Raw genomic sequence first — 20,687 nt, 5'->3', positions numbered from 1 at the left:
TTGAGGGAGCGCTGAGTGAGGGTGGCGAGAGGGGTCTCGCAGGAGGTCACACTGGAGATGGGTGTCGGGCTCCAAACTTCCACAGCTGTGGTTATGCCTTCTAAAAGTTCCCCCAGACCTGAGACAACAAAGCCCTGTCACCTGCAAATGATGACTGATCAAATCTCCTCTTTAATGTTGGACCTGTAGCTGATAGTCAGCAAGCCAATAGTGTTCACGCCAGGTTTCACAGGCGTCATCCCCACCAGGCACGTGTTACGTGGGAAAAGGGTTAAACAGGCAAGGGCCTGTTAAAATGGGATTATAAAGGCCAATCAGTGCTGTTTAAGGGCCCTGAAGACCAGCCCCGCCTGTTGCAGGCGGGATTCATTTGGGCCAATTAGACACACCTAGGTTAAAATGGCGCGGAGGTGGGAACCAGGCCGGGGGGGGGGGGGGGGTTTGCGATTTTTTTTTTTTTTTTTTTTTAACCCCCCGCACGCCTAAAAGCCCGCCTCACGGCCCAATGAAAATCGAGGCCATTATCTTTTTCACTTCTCCCCTGAAATTTCTATATTTAGCCTGATTCTCAGATGTATTTCTTTCTCTAGCTTGTTAAAAATCCTCTTGAAGACACAACTGGAGCAGTCTTTGTATTATTGGCCCAAGTCTTGCTAGAGTGGGCCATCTCGTGGCTAGATTTTTAATATAAGTTGTGCCGTAACTTGCTGGAAGTGCGAGCTGATAACGGAGCGGCGAGGGCATCTGGGACCTTCGTGAATGGCGGGGCCAACGGTGTATCTACTTAACCAATTCAATTTAAGGATTGAGAAAGTAACAGAGGAACAACGGCGAAGGAAGGTGAATTAGATTCACAACAGATGCAAAAAGATAAATAAAGTGAGAGAAAGAGTGATTGGATCAAGAGGGAGGAAAAAGAGCGATAGGAAGGAAAAGTAAGGAAAAAATTTAAAGGGTACTTACGTTGTTAATTATAAGCCCTAACTTTCTGTGGCAAGTTTAATGGATAATTAATGTGCAAATAACAGGGAGGTTGAGGGCGAGCTTCCACTTGTGCAAGGCAAAGAGTGGAGCAGTGTAAATCAACAACAAGTTATGGGGTTTTGCAACTCATGGCGTATCCCTTCTCCCCCTGAGCTTTCTGTGCCAATTTCAACTTGCCGTTAGTTTTCCAGGAAGATTTGGGCCATTATCTATTTTTCAGATCAAAATTTTACATTTTGGTAACTTGAGAGTAATTTTGTTATCTGTGTGTAACCCCTTCACGGTTCTCTAGATATATGTGAGATGTGGTCTCTGTTGTAGACAGTATTCTATAGTCCAGTAAGGAGATCACTACTACAATGGCTTAATTCTAATTATCTTACTTTATAGTTTTAACGTCAGACAGTATAAGAAGATTACGGGTCAATGACCTAAATTAGATATTTGCATACATTAGAATGAATCTAGACATAATAAACATACATTCTCCATTTATATGGATTCAAAGGAGAATCTGTCCCTGTGTCCAAATTCGAGTGCACTCTTTCGTTGGCGCGCTTAAGTTGGAGCTCATGGTATGTATAATGTCTGCAAGACTTACGACTCCGAACCCCTTCGTTGAATTCTCTTCATGATCACTGAATCCCACTTTGAGTTCTGGATGCAGAGCTACTAATACGAAGGGCGGCGGCCGAGTTTGGAAGCCCGGGACGGGATGCGGCAGCCATTTACCTCCTGAGCCCTCTTTTCAGAGCTCCTGCCCTCTTTTTCTTCCAGTCGCTCCCTTCTTCCCGCTCGAAAAACCCGACTCCACCCCTTCCTCCTGGGGTTTCTGCCTGGAGACTGCGCAGCCTCACTGTCTGCAACAGTTGATACTGGTGCAGAATTATGGAAAGTCTGCTCTTAGTCACATTGTGTCCTTAAAAGTTCTTGCCGTACCTTCACATGGGCAACTTTAACCCAGGGATTTATAACAATGATAATACAGTGTCTAAGTTAAAGATTGATAACCATACTTAGCGTACATAACATTTCCAGTGGGTATTACATGTGATACTGTGCCAAAGATAAAGGAATGGTCCAGTGGTACTCATGTTTCAAATAAACCCTTAAACCGTAAAAGGAATTGTTTCTCCTTAGTGCATTTTTCACACAGAAAAAATCACACAGAAACCCCACAGTGCAGATAGAGGCCATTTCGGCCCATCGAGCCTGCACCGACACATATCCCACCCGATCCCCGTAACCCCTACACCAACACGTATCCCACCCTATCCCCGTAACCCCACGTATTTAATCCCCCTAACACTAAGGGTCAATTTATCATAGCCAATCAACCTAACCTGCACATCTTTGCCACCAAACGAAGTCAAAAATTTTGAGTAGCTTGAACCATGCCAATGTAAAGTTATATTTGAAAAGAATATTGGACATGGGGAAACAGTAAATTAATGGCCAGTGTTGTTTAATTAAACTTTCATTTTTATCAATATTTTCTACATCAGTTGATCTGCCTTCACAATTTCTGTCGCTGCTGTTTAATATTCTTTTTCTTGATTTAGCGAAGAATAAACTGGATCAGTTTATGTTCCTGTTCAAGTCCTGTTTCCCACCTATTCTATTTTGATATTTTTCTTGGCTGTTCCTTTCATGGGAACGGTAGCATAGTCGTAATGTCACTGGGCTAGTAATCCAGAGGCCTGGACTAATGATCCAGAGACGTGAGTTCAAATCCCACCTCGGCAGCTGGGGAATTTAAATACAGTTAATTAAATAAATCTGAAATAAAAAGCTAGTATCAGTAATGGTAACCATGAAACTATCGGATTGTCGTACAAACCCATCTGGTTCACTAATGTCCTTTAGGGAAGAAAATCTGCCATCCTTATCCGGTCTGGCCTATATGTGACTCCAGACCCACAACAATGTGGTTGACTCTTAACTGCCCTCTGTTGTAACAACCTGCTACAAAACACAATAATAAGAATGAAACCGGACAGACCACTTGGCACCGCCTACGGGCACGGCAGTGGCACACCCAGCCCAGTCAACCATGCAATGTCCTCCTCGCTAACATCTGGGGACTTGTGTCAAAATTGAGAGAGCTGTCCCACAGACTAGACATAGTCATACTCACAGAATCATACCTTTCAGCCAATGTCCCAAATTCCTCCATCATCATCCCTGGGTATGTCCTGTCCCACCAGCAGGACAGGTGGTGACACAGTCGTGAAGGAGTGGCCCTGGCAGTCCTCAACATTGACTCCAGACTCCATGACTCTCATGGCTTCAGGTCAAGCATGGGCAAGGAAACCTCCTGCTGATTACCACCTACCGCCCTCCCTCAGCTGATGAATCAGTACTCCTCCATGTTGAACACCACTTGGAAGAAGCACTGAGAGTAGCAAGGGCACAGAATGTACGCTGGGTGGGGGGACTTCAATGTCCATCACCAAGAGTGGCTCGGTAACACTACTACTGACTGAGCTGGCTGAGTCCTGAAGGACATAACTGCCAGTCTGAGCCTGCGACAGGTGGTGAGAGAACCAACATGAGGGAAAAACCTACTTGACCTCATCCTCACCAATCTACCTACCGCAGATGCATCTGTCCATGACAGTATTGGTAGCAGTGACCACCGCACAGTCATTGTGGAGACGAAGTCCTGTCATCACACTGAGGACACCCTCCATGTGTTGGGTGGCACTACCACCGTGCTAAATGGGACAGATTCAGAACAGATCTAGCAGCTCAAAACTGGGCATCCATGAGGCGCTGTGGGCCATAAACAGCAGCAGAATTGTATTCCACCACAATCTGTAACCTCATGGCCTGGCATATTCCCCACTCTACCATTACCACCAAGCCAGGGGACCAACCCTGGTTCAATAAGGAGTGTAGAAGAGCATGCCAGGAGCAGCACCAGACGTACCTAAAAATGAGGTGCCAACCTGGGGAAGCTGCAACACATGACTACATGCATGCTATCGACAGGGCTAAGCGATCCTACAATCAATGGATCAGATCAAAGCTCTGCAATCCTGCCACATCCAGTTGTGAATGGTGGTGGACAATTAAACAACTATTGGGAAGAGGAGGCTCCATGAATATCCCCATCCTCAATGATGGTGGAGCCCAGCACATGAGTGCAAAAGACAAGGCTGAAGCATTTGCAACCATCTTCAGCCAGAAGTGCCAAGTGGATGATCCATATCGACCTACTCCTGAGGTCCCCACCATCACAGAAGTCAGTCTTCAGCCAATTCGATTCACTCCACGTGATATCAAGAAACGGTTGAGCACACTGGATACAGCAAAGGCTATGGGCCCCGAAAATATACCAGCTATCATACTGAAAACTTGTGCTCCAGAACTAGCCGTGCCTCTAGCCAAGCTGTTCCAGAATAGCTACAACACTGACATTTTTCCGACAATGCGGAAAATTGCCCAGGTATGTCCTGTCCACAAAAAGCAGGACAAATCCAATCTGGCTAATTACCGCCTCATCAGTCTACTCTCAATCATCAGCAAAGTGATGGAAGATGTCGTCGACAGTGCTATCAAGTGGCACTTACCAATAACCTGCTCACTTTGGGTTTGGGCAGGACCACTTGGCTCGCGACCTCATTACAGCCTTGGTCCAAACATGGACAAAGGAGCTAAATTCCAGAGGTGAGGTGAGAGTGACTGCCCTTGACATCAAGGCAGCATTTGACCGAGTGTGGCATCAAGGAGCACTAGTAAAACTGACGTCAATGGGAATCGGGGGGGAAACTTTCCACTGGCTGCAGTCATACCTTGCACAAAGGAAGATGGTTGTGGTGGTTGAAGGTCAATCACCGCAGCCCAAGGACATCGCTGCAGGAGTTCTTCAGGGCAGTGTCCTAGGCCCAACCATCTTCAGCTGCTTCACCAATGACCTTCCCTCCAACATAAGGTCAGAAATGGGGATATTTGCACAGTGTTCAGCGTCATTCACAACTCCTCAGATAATGAAGCAGTCCATGCCCACATGCAACAAGACCTGGACGACTTTCGGGCTTGGGCTGATAAGTGGCAGGTAACATTCACGCCTTAGAAGTGCCAGGCAATGACTATCTCCAACAAGCGAGAATCTAACCACTGCCCCTTGACATTCAATGGCATTACCATCGCCGAATCCCCCACCATCAACATCCTGGGGGGTCACCATTGACCAGAAACTTAACTGGACCAACCACATAAATACTGTGGCAACAAGAGCAGGTCAGAGGCTAGATATTCTGCGGTGAGTGTCTCACCTCCTGACTCCCAAAGCCTTTCCACCATCTACAAGGTGCAAGTAAGGAGTGTGATGGAATACTCTCCACTTACCTGGATGAGTGTAGCTCCAACAACAGTCAAGAAGCTCAACACCATTCAGGACAAAACAGCCCGCTTGATTGGCACCCCATCCACCACCTTAAACATTCACTCCCTCCACCACCGGTGTACCGTGGCTGCAGTGTGTACCATCTACAAGATGCACTGCAGCAACTCACCAAGGCTTCTTCGGCAGCACCTCCCAAACCCGCGACCTCTTCCACCTAGAAGGACGAGGGCAGCAGGCACATGGGAACACCACCACCTCCAAGTTCCCCTCCAAGTCACACACCATCCTGGCTTAGAAGTATATCACCGATCCTTCATCGTTGCTGGGTCAAAATCCTGGAACTCCCTACCTAACAGCACTGTGGGAGTACCTTCACCACACGGACTGCAGCGGTTCAAGAAGGCGGCTCACCACCACCTTCTTCAGAAACTCTTTTACACAGCAAATGGTGAGGACATGGAACTCGCTGCCGACGGAAGTGGTGGAAGCGGAGACTCTCAATGTTTTCAAGGGGAGACTAGATAGGCACTTGAGGGAAATAAACTTGCAGGGCTATGGGGATAGAGCGGGGGAATGGGACTGACTGGATTGCTCTGCAGAGAGCCGGTGCGGACTCGATGTGCCGAATGGCCGCCTTCTGTGCTGTTATGACTCTATGACTGTATGACTCAAGGGCAATTAGGGATGGGTATTAAATGCTGGCCTTGCCAGCGACGCCCACATCCCATAAACAATTTTCTTTTAAATGACTAAACACAACAAGCTGTGACTCAGCTCTTTGCCAAGATGTCCACTTCCCATTAAAGGAACTCCACCTCCATGAAAGCATTTGACAACCCTTCCTTTGTTTGCAAACATGCAACATGATAACAACAGTATTGAAAGTCAACATTACATTGATTTGATGTGATGTAATCATGGCTAAAATGGTGTAGGCTCTTGTAGCCATTCCTCCTCCCTGAACAGGTTTGCCACACACTTTAACACTGAGGACTGTGTCCCATTGGAAATTAAGTGGCCATTTCCATTGTTATAATGGAATCCATTGTCAGGTGTGATCTGGATTCCAAACCGCAGGGAGGGGATTAGTGTATCAATGTTGGTGTGATTGTAGCACGAGATCTGCTAAAACATAGTTCTCTCGTTACAACGATGATTCAATCTCCCCTGCCCCCTCAGTTCCTATTTAGTGTCCAACTCTTTCCTCCCCCCTCCCCTCCCCTTGGTAAAGCACTAGAGCTAGTAGTAATGACTGGATTGCTATATATTTAATAGCATTGGTTTGTGGGATCATAAAGCATCACTTCACTTTACATAGCTGCGTACATGCACAAAGCCTATTGTTGCACTGAAAGTCAATTGCCAAAAAGAGCGTATTCCTAAATTCAGTCACTCATCTTGAGTGTTGTTTGATTCTACCAATGTACTCTATTTTTACATAATATCTTAATCCTTTTTTCTTTGTGCATCTCATCACTTCTGCAGAATTTACATCATGACAGCAGCAACAAGTGAAGCTCTGGCATTGAAATGCGAACAGGAGTAAGTATGTTGCAATATGATTAAGCAACTATTTCATTGTATTTTTGCTGTATTCGCAGTGGGTTTTAACTTGGTAACGTAACATTTCAACACTGCTCATCAAGGTCCGATAAATTTAATCAGAATGATTGTTTGAGAGTAGAGCAAATGTAATCTCATTGTAGCCAAAGGTTCTCCACAGTTGTATCACTGCCTTTAAATGTGCAATTCGCATCTACAAAATAGCTTTTTTCATGCCTTTTGTAGGCCCCATAATGGTAAATCATTAATTTAACACAAACAGGTTTAGTTGCTGATTGAACTTCTAAGGATGAAATAAAAGGATTGTGTCTCATATAAAAAAAATTCTCTTGCACATCCCCCTACTTCCTTTGTCCCACCATTGGCGGCTGTGCCTTCAGCGGTCTGGGCCCTAAGCTCTGAAATTCCCTTCATAAATCACTCTGTATCTCCACCTCTCTCTTTCTTTAAGACCCTCTTTAAACCCACCTCTTTGACCAAGCTTTTAGTCACCCCGCCTAACATCTCCTTCATTGGCTCAGTGTCAGTTTTTCTCCTGCGAAGCGCCTTGGGACATTTTCCTACATTAAAGGTGCTATATTGTCCCTTCTAACGTACAATCTAAATTCAAAAAAGATCACTTTGCAGTATTCCAGGTAGATTTTGATGAGTTTTTATTAACAAAGGAGGAAAAGGGAAGAAATTTCTCCCAAAATCGCTTCTTAAAGTGTCAGTGGTAGCACCCTTGCCTCTGTGTCAGAAGGTTGTGGGTCCCACTCCAGGACTTAAAAAAAAAATCTAGGCTTACACTTCATTGCGGTACTGAAGGAATGCAGTGTTGTCAGAGGTGCTGCCTTTGGATGCGATGTTAAATCAAGGTCCCGTCTGTTGGCTCGGGTTGACATAAAAGATCCCATGGCACTACTTAATGAGGAGCTGGGGAGTTTTCCTGATGTCCTGGCCAACAGTTATCCCTCAACCAACATCACCACAAAGGAAACAGATTAGCTAGCTGGATATTTATCTCATTCTCATTCATAGACTTTTGCTATGCTGCAGTAACCACACTCCAAAAGTAATTCATTGGCAATAAGGTGCTTTGAGACAACATGAGGACATGGAAAGGTGCTATTTAAATGCAAGTTCTTCTTTCACTCATACCGGCTTTTCCATTAAAATTATCGACAGGAGGAATTCCTCTCTCTAAAGCGGGACCATATATTAAGTGAACGCAGCCAAACAGGTACACAATCAAACTCAGTAATGCTCAGTTAAACTGGACCGCAGACGTCTTTAATAGAGCAATGCAACAAATTGATCCAAGCAACTGTTACCTGCTTGCAAACATATGAATCACAACATTTTCCTACTATTTTATTTTTCCAAAATTTACTTTGATTTACATACTGATGAAGTCACATGTTTTGCTTACACATTATTTACTGGATGCAATAACTTGCCTTTGATGTAGTAAAAATTCAAAGAGAATTTTGGCAGGATTGTATCAATAGGATAGATTTCCATGCATAGGAATCAGGGTGTTTTGTGGGAAATTATGCTAGCTTGCCTGGGGGTAAAGGTGGATTGTTGTTCATGATGTATCTGAAGCAGGTGGACACTTTACTCCTGTCTTCCACCTTGTGTCAGTCTGTTCCTCTCTCTTTAGGAAAGTATTGGGCCATTTAAGGTGGGGAATCTCGTTTTATAGACTTCCAGAATATAGATCCAGACTGCTTGGTACTTTTCAAGTCTTAACCAGATGCTGTGACTGACATCTACCTCTATGAGTTCTTCAACCAGATAATAATTAATCATCCTCGGTAATAAAACAATGGGCTGGATTTTCTCAATGGGGGCGCATTGGGGCGGGACTGCTGGTTGTTGGGTTTCAGTCCCGCCAACCCACGCTATTTTCCCTTGATTGACCTTGTTAAGTCTGTCCTGAGGACATCAGTGTATGATGTTTCATCTGTCAAAAATTTTTGACAGATGAATTGTCAGCATTTGACAGCTTTGAGAAGCTGTCAAATACTGACAATCTCTGTTCTATGGTGAGCCCTTGTACTGAAGGCTCACCAAACCTCTTTCCTCAGCAGAAATCAGATGGCTGCTGCATCTGAGAAAGCAGCAGCCATTCTGTCATCTCTGCTGTTGAGGTGAGGAACCTCCGGATCCCCAAGGGTTGAAGTCTGCAGGAAGAATCAAAGGTAAGTAAACTTTTTCTAACACTTTACACTCACCTCTCATAATTACCTCTCCACTCTTGCACCCATCACTCACCTCCACAGCGCACTTTTCGACCCCTCTCACCCCCGCAGACCCACTGCTCGCCTCGCTGACCCTGGTGAGGTTCGCAGCCGTCGGGAAGCCCGCACTTGCAGGGGTAAAATGGGGATAAGCCTCTTAATTGCCTGTTAACTACCTGTTAACAGGCAGTTAATTGGCTGTAATCCCCTTCCTGCCTCAAGGAGACGGGTCCCTGCACGAGTCGGGGACCCGCCTCCCGGGAAGATGGCATGGAGGCGGGTTGGGAGCGGGTTCGGTACCCTCTCCCAGTTTCTGCCATTTTCTCGGCAGTCCCACCTCCATACCCGCCTCACCAGGGCTGGCAAAATTCCCCCCAATGTTTTGGGGGTAATAGATTAACAAAATATTAGTAGTTATAGAAGAACTGTTGGTGTGATTTAGATTTTGCAGAACAGTAACCATGAATACAACAACAACTTGCATTATATAGCACCTTTAAAGTAGTAAAATGTCCCCAAGGTGCTTCACAGAGCGTTATCAAATAAAATTTGACACTGAGCCACATCAGGCGATATTAGGACAGGTAAACAGAAGCTTGGTCAAAGAGATAGGTTTTGAAGAGCGTCTTAAAGAAGGAGAGAGAGTTCGAGAGGCGGGGAGGTTTAGGGAGGGGAATCCAGAGCTTAGGGCCTCGGCAGCTGAAGGCACGGCTGCCAATGGTAGAGCGATTAAAATCGGGGCTGTGCAAGACACCAGAATTGGAGCAGCGCAGAGGTCTTGGAGAGTTGTAGGACTGGAGGAGGTTACAGCGATAGGGAGGGGCGAGGCTGTGGAGGGACTTGAAAACAAGGATGAGAATATTCAAATATCAGGTGCTTTTATTGAAGTGGGAGAACATTTGACTTTTGTCTTTCTTATAATACAAACTGAAACGTTTCTTCTTTAGACAGTTCCAAAATGATTTGTTATTGACTTTATTTCCTTCTGAAAGCACGGAGAAGACATCAGTAAAGGAAACAATGGAGAAATTAGGGCAGCCAGTGCTTGATCCATTCAAGAACAAGCAAGAGCTGAAGTCGATGGGGAAATCCGGCACATTACCTCTTAATTCACTACTCCGCTTCAGTGTTGGCGCAGAGAGGCCGCAGTCAAAGAGCAGTACACGGTTTGGCAGGCTGAGCCACCACTCCTTTTTCTCAAGACACAACCCTCACCCTCATCGAGTAACACATATCACTGGTAAGACCTACTAGTAAACGTTGAGCTTGCTTTCCTTCACAAGGTAGATAACAATGATGAAGGCCATTTGGCCTATCCTAATGTATCGGCCCAGAAAGAATGCGTAGTCATCCACCACGGCATAAAATGTTTCTTAAACGATTTCAGAGTTTTTGTCTCCTCTACGCTACATAGAACTTCATTCCTTGTCGATCACTGCTTACATGAAGAAGAACTACTTGTCATCAGCCTAAATTTGCCTTTCAATTTGCACCTGTGCCCCCTTGTCCTACTGTTAGTTCAATTCTGAAGTAATATTCCAGACTTTTCTTTATGGTTTAATATCTATTTTACTAAATAAAAACTTCACATATACATGGACTTTGTCAGTGACGCATCAGATATCTACCACACGTCAGACAACACACACAAGGCACATTTCTGTCACTTACATTTTTGGGTCTTGTGCTAGATATTCTACACTCATTCAGTGTCACTGACCATTCCTATGAGTAGACCTTGTGTCCCATAGGAATTGGAGTGTGTCATATCTGCCCAATATCTAGGTAGACAATAGTGTGACCCAGAAAACTTTTAATACAGTGCAATAGCTTACTGGAATGTATTGTGTTACACAGGAGCGCTATCAAATAAAATTTGACACTAAGCCACATAAGGCGACATTAGGACAGGTGAACAAAAGCTTGGTCAAAGAGGTAGGTTTTAAAGAGCGTCTTACTCCTTCGAGACTCAGGCTATAAATCAACAGACAATGCATTAAAATAATAAATCAGACAGATGAACAGTGAGTTACAAACTTTGTTAACCTTAATGATACATCAAAACAGCAAAGGCTCTTCCCCCGCACCAAGTTACTTTTCTACATACATTGAACTAGGAAACCAAATGGTCACATTTATTTTGTGGCAGAACACTACCATCAAGTCACTGACAACAGAAGACCCATGGCTGGCTGAAGACTGTAGATTCACTTCTGAGGCAAATCATTTCCAAAAATATGGAGTATGAAGCTACAGTTTCCATTATTGTGATGGACCAGAATCCATATGGATAAGGTTAAGAAGTAGGAATGGAAAATATACAATTCTTTGTGTGCAACACAGGCGAACAAACCGTGGAGGTGAGGTAGATGTGTAGGTAGTTCATAAAGAGAAGTAAGAACAACAGGGAAATAATATTGGGTGATTTTAGTTATCCCAAGATAGATTGGAATAAAGATAATGCATATAGTCAAAGTGGTGAAATGTATCCAGGAATCCTTCCTCGATCATCAGCATGTTTCTAGCCCAGCAAGGAAAGAACATTACTTGATTTAGTTTGGGGAAATGAAATAGGGCAAGTAACTGATGTGACAACAGGAGAACAATTGGGAAATAGCAACCACAACATAGTTAGGTTCCAGATAAGAACAGAAAAGGATTATGAGGAGTCAAAGATAAGGGTTCAGCAAGATAAAAAGGGATTTGACCCAAATAAATATATTTCTTAAAAGTTAAAAGACGGTGCATCAAAATATAGAGTTGTGTGGATAAATAGAGAGATTAAAATTAATCTGAAACTTAAAATTGAGGCATATGATAAAGTTAGGGCTAACAATATTACAGATAAGCAGAATATAGAAAATATACTGAGGAAGGGAGATTAGAAGAACTGAAAGGAAATATAAAATAGACTAGCAGATATTATAAAAGGAAATATTAAGGGCTTTTCTAAGCATATAAAAAGTAAAAGAATAGTTAAAGAAATGGCAGGATCATTTCAGGATGAAAGAGGAAATCAAATCAACTTTTATTGTCATTGTTAGTGCACAAGTGCAGTACAACGAAATGTAGGCTTGCGGCTCCCGAGAGTGTACATTTAGATTAAGACATTTAAACATTCAACATACATTTGGCTTGTAATACATTAACATAAACATAACCATAATAAAGTGCATTGGCAGATGTGCAGGCTTTAGAATTTATTTGTGGAGAATTTCTAATCGTGGAGAAAGAAGGTTTTAAATATTTTGCATTGATATTTTACAAATAGTGGAAATTAGAATGTAGGTTTAATTGATAATTGAAGGACCAATTGATAGAACTAACTATAAAAACGGTTCTGACAAGATTAGCAGAACTGAAGGTTGATAACTCACTGGATCCTGATGGCTGCACCCTAGGCTGATAAAAAGTCAAAGGGGAAATAGAAAAGGCTCTGACCACAATTTTTCAATTCTCCTTAAATTTGCAATTGAGCCATGGGACTAGAGGGTAGCTGATACTAGACCCTGTTCAAGAGGGAGAGAAGGACAAACCGGATAACTTTAGACCAGTTAGTCAAACAGAAGTTGTGGGAAAACTCCTAGAATCCATAACTTGAGATAAAATTAATGAGCATTTAGAAGTGCATGGGGTAATCAAGGACAGCTCGCATGAGTTTTTTATTATTTGTTCTTGGGATGTGGGTAAAACTGGCAAGGCAATATTTATTACCCATTGCTAAGTGTCTTGAGAGCACCAAGAGTTAACCACATAGGCCGCGATTTTGCCTTCCGAGGCGGGTCCGGTGCGACCAGTGGTGGGCCCAACCCCGCTGCTGGCTCCAGCCTGCACCGTGAAAAGAATTTTATGCTGATTGGGCTTGTTAAGCCCGCCCAGCGCGTTTCCCAGCCAATTTAAGGAAGCGGAACTGATGACGTCACTTGATGACGCATCATCAGCCAGTTTCCTTAAAGGGACCATGCACAAATTGATTTTGTCAGTTGTGCTGTCAGTGTTCTGCAGCATTGAGGTGCTGCAAACACTGACAAGCACTGCACAGAGGTGCAGGCTGCACCAGGGCTCTCCCATGACTCCCTCCATATGCTTATGGAGGGAGTCACAGCACGCAGGGAGGTCCTCTTCCCTTCCCATGGGTGGAAGAGACCTCCCAGGAGACCAACGCAGCCTGGTTGCACATTGCACAGGAGGGCACAAGCAGGGATGTCATCAGGAGGACCAGGCTGCAGTGGCGCAAACCTTTCAATGATCTCAGTAGATCACGAAACGTTACTGCAAAGCCACACTCAACCTCATCCTGCTGTGTCACTCATCACATCCCCATCACTCTGCCTGCCTTCCCTACCCTACTCCTGCACATCCTTACTCACACCAACTTACCTTGCACCTCCACCCGTCCCTCTTTATCTACATTATCATATCCCTATCTCACTAGCCACCCCTCACACTCACCCTCATTCTAGTCCAATCACACCAACTAACAACACACAAGGATAGACACTTGTGTGTTTTAGCTAATGTTCATGTGAAGTTTCTGTTACTGTGCTGTCAAACATTGAAATCTTTATTTTTATCACTTTGCGTTCTTGGACAGATTTGTGTGCACCTTTGGAAGTGGCTTAGTGAGTTGCAGTGAATGGTGAGGCATAACAGTACCCCCCGCAATGGTGATGAGTGTGAAAGGAATGGCTTGGGCATTGTAGGGATGCTTTATGATGTTGGTGTGGGGTGGTGTCATCCTGGCGCACCATGTGGCAACCAGGGTGTACAGCATCAAGTGAAGTAAATCTGGTCATGGTGAGGCCATCGCTGGCGTCCCAGGGAGCAAAGTGGCCGGGTGCTGATGCCATGTCCTGTGCAGCATCAGTTGATTGCGGAGAATGTTGGTGTTGTTGTTGGTGCTGCCGGTGTTGGGGCTGATCGTGGTGGGATTCTGAGGACCAAGATGAGATTTTTTCACAGGCAACAATGCTGATGTAATAGATGGCAGGTGAAGTTGAGATGACAGGAGCGATCTGTCAGTGGTGAGAGAGGTTGTTCCAATGAGGTGACACTGGATAGAGAGTTTGCTCCAAACACTTGCTGGCTGCATAAAGCTCAATCTGTCTTCCAAATGCAGTAAGTAACAGCTTCTAACCTTGGAAAGTGAGCACCTATGAAATGGGAGCTTTTATAGAACATTTGCAGCTGTCAAGTTAAGAAATGATCCCATGCTGACACAACACCCGACCTCCTTACCTGACGTGATCCCCGAGCAGCAGGGAAGCCGTTGGCGAACTCTTAAAATCTGAAGGTGAACTTAAAATACTAGTTAATTGCCTCTTAACAATCTCTCTAATGACGTAAATTGCCCCCCCCCCGTCACTTGGTGTTGGGTCTGTTCAGCGATGACAGACCCGACATCTGGGAGACTAGCGTGGAGGCGAGTTGGCAGCGGGTTCCCTACTCGCTGTCAAAACATTTTTTTCCCAGCCGATCCGCCTCCAAACGCCCCCACTGGCCCCCTGAAAAGTTCCCCCATAGTGTGGGACTGGTGTCATGTGTAGGCCAGACTAGGTAGGGGTGGCAGGTGCCCTTACCTGAAGAACATTAGTGAACCAGTTGAGTTTTTAAGACAATCCAATAACTGTCATGGTCATTTATTTGGTACTAGCTCACAAATTACCAGATACATTGAATTCAATTTCCCAACTTGCCATGGCATTAAAAGGAAGTTGCATTTGACAGATTTAGCAGAGTTTTTTTTCAAAAGAAGTGACCAATTGGATTGTTAAAGGGAATACAACAGATGTAGTGTATATGGATTTTCAGAATGCGTCTGATAAGGTATCTCAGTTAGAAAAATTCATGGGTATGGCATAAGAGGAAATGTATGGATAATAAATTGGTAGATGGATGGAAAATAAAGATTGAGGGTAAATGGATATTGCTTGGACTGGAGAAGGGTTGGAAGTGGAGTACTCCAGAGGTCATTGCTAGGTCTACTTTTCTTCTTGGCATATGTAGCTGATTTGGACTTGGGTATGGGAACACAATCCTGAAAGTTGCTAAGTGCTCAAAAGTAGAAGTTTTCACAAATACTGAGGAATGTCATCCAGATCTCTAAAAGAATCAAGAGTAAACAAAAAATAAAATTCAGTATGTTCTCTTTTCAAAGGACTCAATGGGATGCCTGTTTGCACAGTAAATGATGACTGGTACACCAACTCTCCACTTTCTCCTCATCCATTGATAAAGAGCCAGCTTCCAGCTACACTCCTAGGAAGGCTTGGATTGCCTATCAGTATTTTTCAGTGTAATGCCTTCAGTGACGGAAATATCCCAAGGCCTGCAATAGGTTTGTATTGTCATTACCATGTGAATACATGCTGGGATTTTCCCCTAACAGATTCAGAGATAGCACAGATCTTATAAAGAGAGCTTGACAGGTACTGCACATTTGAAATAAAAAATAGGAGGTGCTTATATTCCACGCTTGGAGTAGAACTCGCCACGGAGGAAGTTGAAAGAGACCTTAGGATGTTAATTGATTTGTGGCGTACATGTCCAAATGGCTTACAATAAACAAAGCAAATTGGACCCTTGGTTACATTGACAAATCGGCGGAGTTAAAATCCCACAAGTCACGCTGAAGCTGTACAGTGTTGTGGTCAGGCTGCACCTGGAGTACTGTGTACAGTTCTGGTTGCTGCAACACAAGGGGGCCATCCAGTCCCCAGAGCAATGCTAAAGAATCCAACGAGGCTGATCTCCAGTTTTAGTAGGCTGACTCATGTGGAACAACTTAATAAACTTTAATAGAGATATCTGAGAGGGGATTCATAGAGGTTTTTTAAGATACTTAATGGGATAAAGTAAATAAACCTATAACAATATTTCCTGATACACCCTGGGCAGCAGGACAAGATGGCACAGGTTCAGGGTTGTGAGGGGCAGACACCAGGAATTATTTTTCATACAAAAGGTGTTTCAACAGCTTTAATGGGTTGCCAGGAAGGTTGATTTAAGGCTAGGACAATGGACTCATTTTAAAAAAACAGCTAGATACTATAATATAGCTCTTTACTATTTTTATTAATGATCTGGATGTAGGTGCGGGGGACATGATCTGCAAATTTGCAGATGATTCTAAGATCTGTGCAAGTGTTAGGACTGTAGACGATGCTCGTCTGCTTCAGGCCGATCTTAATGTGTTGGGAGATTGGGCTCATGACTGGCAAATGATGTTTAACTTGGATAAGTGCGGTGTTATGCAGGTGGGCAGGTGGAACGCTCAACATTCATACACCCTTCAGGGAAAAGCATTAAAGAAGGTGGAGATCGGAAGAGATTTGGGCACTCTAGTGCATACATCTTTAAAGGTGCATGAGCAATGTGGTGAAGCGATAGCTACATAGAAACATAGAAACATAGAAGATAGGAGCAGGAGTAGGCCATTCGGCCCCTCGAGCTTACTCCGCCATTCAATGAGATCATGGCTGATCATCCAAACTCAGTACCCTGTCCCTGCCTTCTCCCCATATCCCTTGATCCCTTTAGCCTTAAGAAATATATCTAACTCCTTCTTGAATATATTTAATGAATTGGCCTCAACTGCCTTCTGTGGTAGAGAATTCCACAGGTTCACCACTCTCTGGGTGAAGAAATTCCTCCTCATCTCTGTCCTAAATGGCTTACCCCTTATCCTTAGACTGTGACCCCTGGTTCTGGACTCCCCCGCCATCGGGAACATCCTTCTTGCATCTAGTCTGTCTAGTCCTGTTAGAATTTTATAAGCCAATAGGGTGTTGGGGTGTATCCATAGGATGACTGAGTACAAGACGAGGCCTACTATTGTATCCTTGTACAAGACCTTGGTCAGGCCTCACTTGGAATACTGTGTCCAGTTTTGGTCTCCTCATATGGTGAATGAGTCTTTGGGAAGGGTGCAGAGGAGGGCCACTAGACTAATTCCCAGTTTAAAGCATCTTAGTTATCAAGATAGGCTAAAAGAGTTGGGACTCCACACTTCAGAGAAGCGTAGACTTAGAGGTGGTCTGATTGAGGTTTATAAGATAATGAAGGGGATAGATTGTGTTCTACTTGACAGTTAGGTTAGGGAGGACCCAGGGGTCACAAGTTGAAGTTGTATAGGGCCAGATCTTGGTTCGATGTCAGGAGGTGGTTCTTTTCCCAGAGAATAGTGGACCTCTGGAATAGGCTGCCATCTCGTGCGGTGGAGGCTGATTCGCTGAATCCCTTCAAGCGAGAGTTGGACCTGTTTCAGGCTGGGGCGGAGATCACCTCTTACAGAAGGGAGGTACTGCAGGGAATTCAGGACTAGTTTTGATCGCCTAGATGGGTCGGAGAGGAATTTCCCAGATATTTTCCCCAAATTGGCCTGGGTTTATTGATCTGTATTTTACCTCTCCCAGGAGATCACATGGTTTCGGGTGGGGTGGAGAGTGTATATATTGTGGTACACAAGATATCACAATTGTGTGGGACAGGTTCGACAGACCACAGGGTCTTTACCTGTCCGTCATTGTTCGTACGTTTGTATGTTCGTATAATGAGAAGATGTTAGAGTTGGTATTCTGGAAGATTAAATCAAATGGGTTGGAGGACTTTCCTCATCCAAAGCTAACTAGGTATCTTGCGATTATGACAGAGTGATTAAGTACAGTCGCTATTACAAAGTACATTTAACATTGCACAAAGTATAAATCTTCCCATCAACAACAACAACTTACATTTATATAGCGCATTTAAGGTAGTAAAACACCTCAAGGCACTTAACAAGAGCAATATCAATAAAAATAAAATGTGTTTTGACACCGAGCCACAGAAGGAGATATCAGGACAGATGACCAAAAGCTTGATCAAAGAGATAGGTTTTAAGGAGCATCTTAAAAGAGGAGAGTGAGGCAGAGAGGTTTAAGGAGGGAATTCCAGAGCTTAGGGTCAAGGCAGCTGAAAGCATGGCCGCCAATGGTGGAGCGATTAAAATCGGGGATGCACAAGAGGTCAGCATTGGAAGAGGGCAGTGATCTCGAAGGCTTGTGAGGCTGGAGGAGATTACAGAGATAGGGAGGGGTGAGGCCATGGAGGGATTTGAAAACAAGGATGAGGATTTTAAAATTGAGGCGTTGTCGGACCGGGAGCCAGTGAGGGTCAGCAAGCAGAAGGATGATGAGTGAACGAGATTTGGAGCGAGTTAAGGTACAGGCAGCAGAGTTTTGGATGAGCACAAGTTTATGTAGGGTGGAAGATGGAAGGCCAGCCAGGAGGGCATTGGAATAGTAAAGTCTAGAGGTAACAAAGGCATGGATGAGGGATTCAGCAGCAGATAAGCTGAGGCAGGGTCGGAGTTCAGCAATGTTACGGAGGTGGAAGTAGGCAGTCTTGATGATGGAGTGGATATGTGGTCGGAAACTTATCTGGGGGTCAAACACAATACCAACGTTGCGAACAGTCTTGCTCAGCTTAAGATAGTTGCCAGTGATGGAAACATTGGTCAGGGAACATGTTTGTGGTGGGGACCAAAGTCAATGGCCCCGATTTTCGGGCAGCTGTCGGGCGGCTTTTCATGCGGCCGTGGTCCGAAAATCGTGGAAAAAGCGGGTCGGGACCCCGCCGCCTGATTCCCTGCCCCGTCCGACTTTCGGACCGCCGTTTCCACGCGCCCCACTTCAGTCCCGCCCGCCGCTGGCTGGCCTGCTCGTCGGAGCACTAATCACCAATGATCACCTTGTTAAGGACGATTTTCCCGTGCCGTTGCGACTTTGGGGCTTTCCCCACCTGAAACCCGCCTGCGGGGAACCCCGCCAATGAGAGCTGGCGTGAAAACAGCTGGCTTGCTTGCTTGCAGCAGCAGGTCGCTGAGGGCTGAAGAGATTTAAAGAGGCAGCATTTGCAGGCTGCAGGACCTTGTTGATCAAGGCTTGGGGGAACCATTTGAAGCCTTAGGAGCAGCGGCAGAAATTTGGAGCCTCTCACACTTCTTCAGTGTGAGCTCCTGGGAAGCCCCTCTCGCCACCCTAACTCAGGACCTCCTCAACCGAGGCATCTGCTAGAAGCATGGAAGGCCTTTGGCACCTTCCCTTCCTGGCATTAGAGGATCTCCAACAGCAGAGGTGACAGCAGCAGAACCAGGAACAGCAGGATGATTACCAGGAGCACCAGGCTGCTGCTCACTCACCTGAAGCTGCACAAGCCAGAAGGGGCCAGAGCTTGGAAGTGGCTTGAGAGCACCTTGCTGCGACTTAGGGGGCCAGTGGGTCCCGTTTCTGCACTGGCAGTCCTACTCAGAAGGACTTCCATGAAGATCTGGTTTCTCTGTTCAACAGATGGCCAACGCTCCTCAAGAGATGTCATTCTCTTATGAGCACTCACCATGTTTTCCGTATGCTGGCGAGTTATCTCCTCCATGGAGGTTGCCAACCTTTCCATGGTGCTGCGTTCATGCACCAATGACTCCACAAAGGCTCTGCTCATGGTCGCTATGGACTCCTCCATTCGCTCCACACTCTCAGCGACCCTGGAGACAAAACCTGCCAGAGACTCCTGCATCTGTGCATGGAGATCCATCACCTCTTCTTTTGCGGATGGACCCAGAGGCAGAGGGTCATCATGCAGCACAGCTGAGCTGAGCTGGCAGAGTCCTGCGCCCTCTGACGAGGACTCTCCACTGCTGTCCCTGTCTCCAGAATCTGCTGAGGCTCACTTGTGAGATGTGAAACACCAGGTGACAACACTACTCTATGTCCCGAAGGTCCCCCCGAGGTGCGAGTGTCTGCGCTGGTGCTGGGTGCGCTTACTTCTGCTGATGCTGCGCCCTCAGAAGTTGGAGCTTCCGCTGAGGAGTCTGGCTGCACAGCCTCTTCCTCCTCCACAGTGAGGACAGGGGCTCTGGACGGTACTGTGAGGGAGTAAAGGAAGGAGTTAGAGATGTAATGCCAAGGTTCTTCTGGTGACTCCCAGCGAGTTGGCACCTGCTGACACCTGCATCCATGCAGCATTGGTCTCAGTGGGAGGCCTCTTCCTCCCTGACCTAGGGAAGAAGACCTCCCTGTGGGCCCTAACCCCATCCAATAATGCCTGCAGTGAAGCCTCGTCGAATTTGAAGGCAGCTCGGCCTCTGCCGCTGGCAGCAGCTGGTGCAGGCTGCTCTGCCATTGTGTAAGAGTGGTTGAGAAGCCTGCAGAGGTGGAGAAGCTTGCTGGACACTTTGAAAGCACCACGAATGATGACATTGTAGGGGGTTTTTTCCTGCTCTCTTGCCCGTTCTGGCCTCCTGCCAGGCTTCGTGCAAGAATTACCCTTGAGTGGTTCGACCCACTCCCCCTACGGTTCTAGACCTTGGACTTAGATGCAGAGAACAGTAGTGCAGAGAAAAGGACTCAATAGACCAGGCTGAATAGCACGAAATGGATGCTTTTATTTTTAAACAGTTTGAAGCACTACAAAATACATGTCATAGGCACAGATTAAAGTAACTACAATCATGCACAAATTTATGAACTTGACTCTATGGAAATGGGGAACACACGGCACATCGTAAAAGGGGAAACACATTACGATTT

General features: G+C 45.4%; 1 protein-coding gene across 3 annotated transcripts in view; it reads left to right on the top strand.

Moving 5' to 3' along the window:
* Positions 1-20,687, top strand: part of tbata (thymus, brain and testes associated) — a 76,503-nt gene that overhangs the window by 10,999 nt on the left and 44,817 nt on the right. For 2 of the 3 annotated variants that reach the window (XM_085970318.1, XM_085970319.1), the window contains exons 2-4: positions 6,821-6,877; positions 10,116-10,363; positions 15,281-15,460. In XM_085970318.1, coding sequence (XP_085826444.1) covers positions 6,831-6,877; positions 10,116-10,363; positions 15,281-15,460 — 475 coding nt within the window. In that variant the 5' untranslated portion in view covers positions 6,821-6,830. Of the gene's footprint in view, positions 1-6,820; positions 6,882-10,115; positions 10,364-15,280; positions 15,461-20,687 lie in introns of all 3 variants that reach the window. The other variant, XM_085970320.1, reaches the window with a different exon arrangement.

The sequence above is a fragment of the Somniosus microcephalus genome, chromosome 29 (genome assembly GCF_052327205.1).
Source record: "Somniosus microcephalus isolate GS21.2 chromosome 29, FLI_Smic_1.0, whole genome shotgun sequence".
Taxonomy (NCBI): Eukaryota; Metazoa; Chordata; class Chondrichthyes; order Squaliformes; family Somniosidae; genus Somniosus; species Somniosus microcephalus.
The sequence above is the reverse complement of the archived record's forward strand: the minus strand, read 5'-3'. Positions and strand labels throughout refer to the sequence as shown.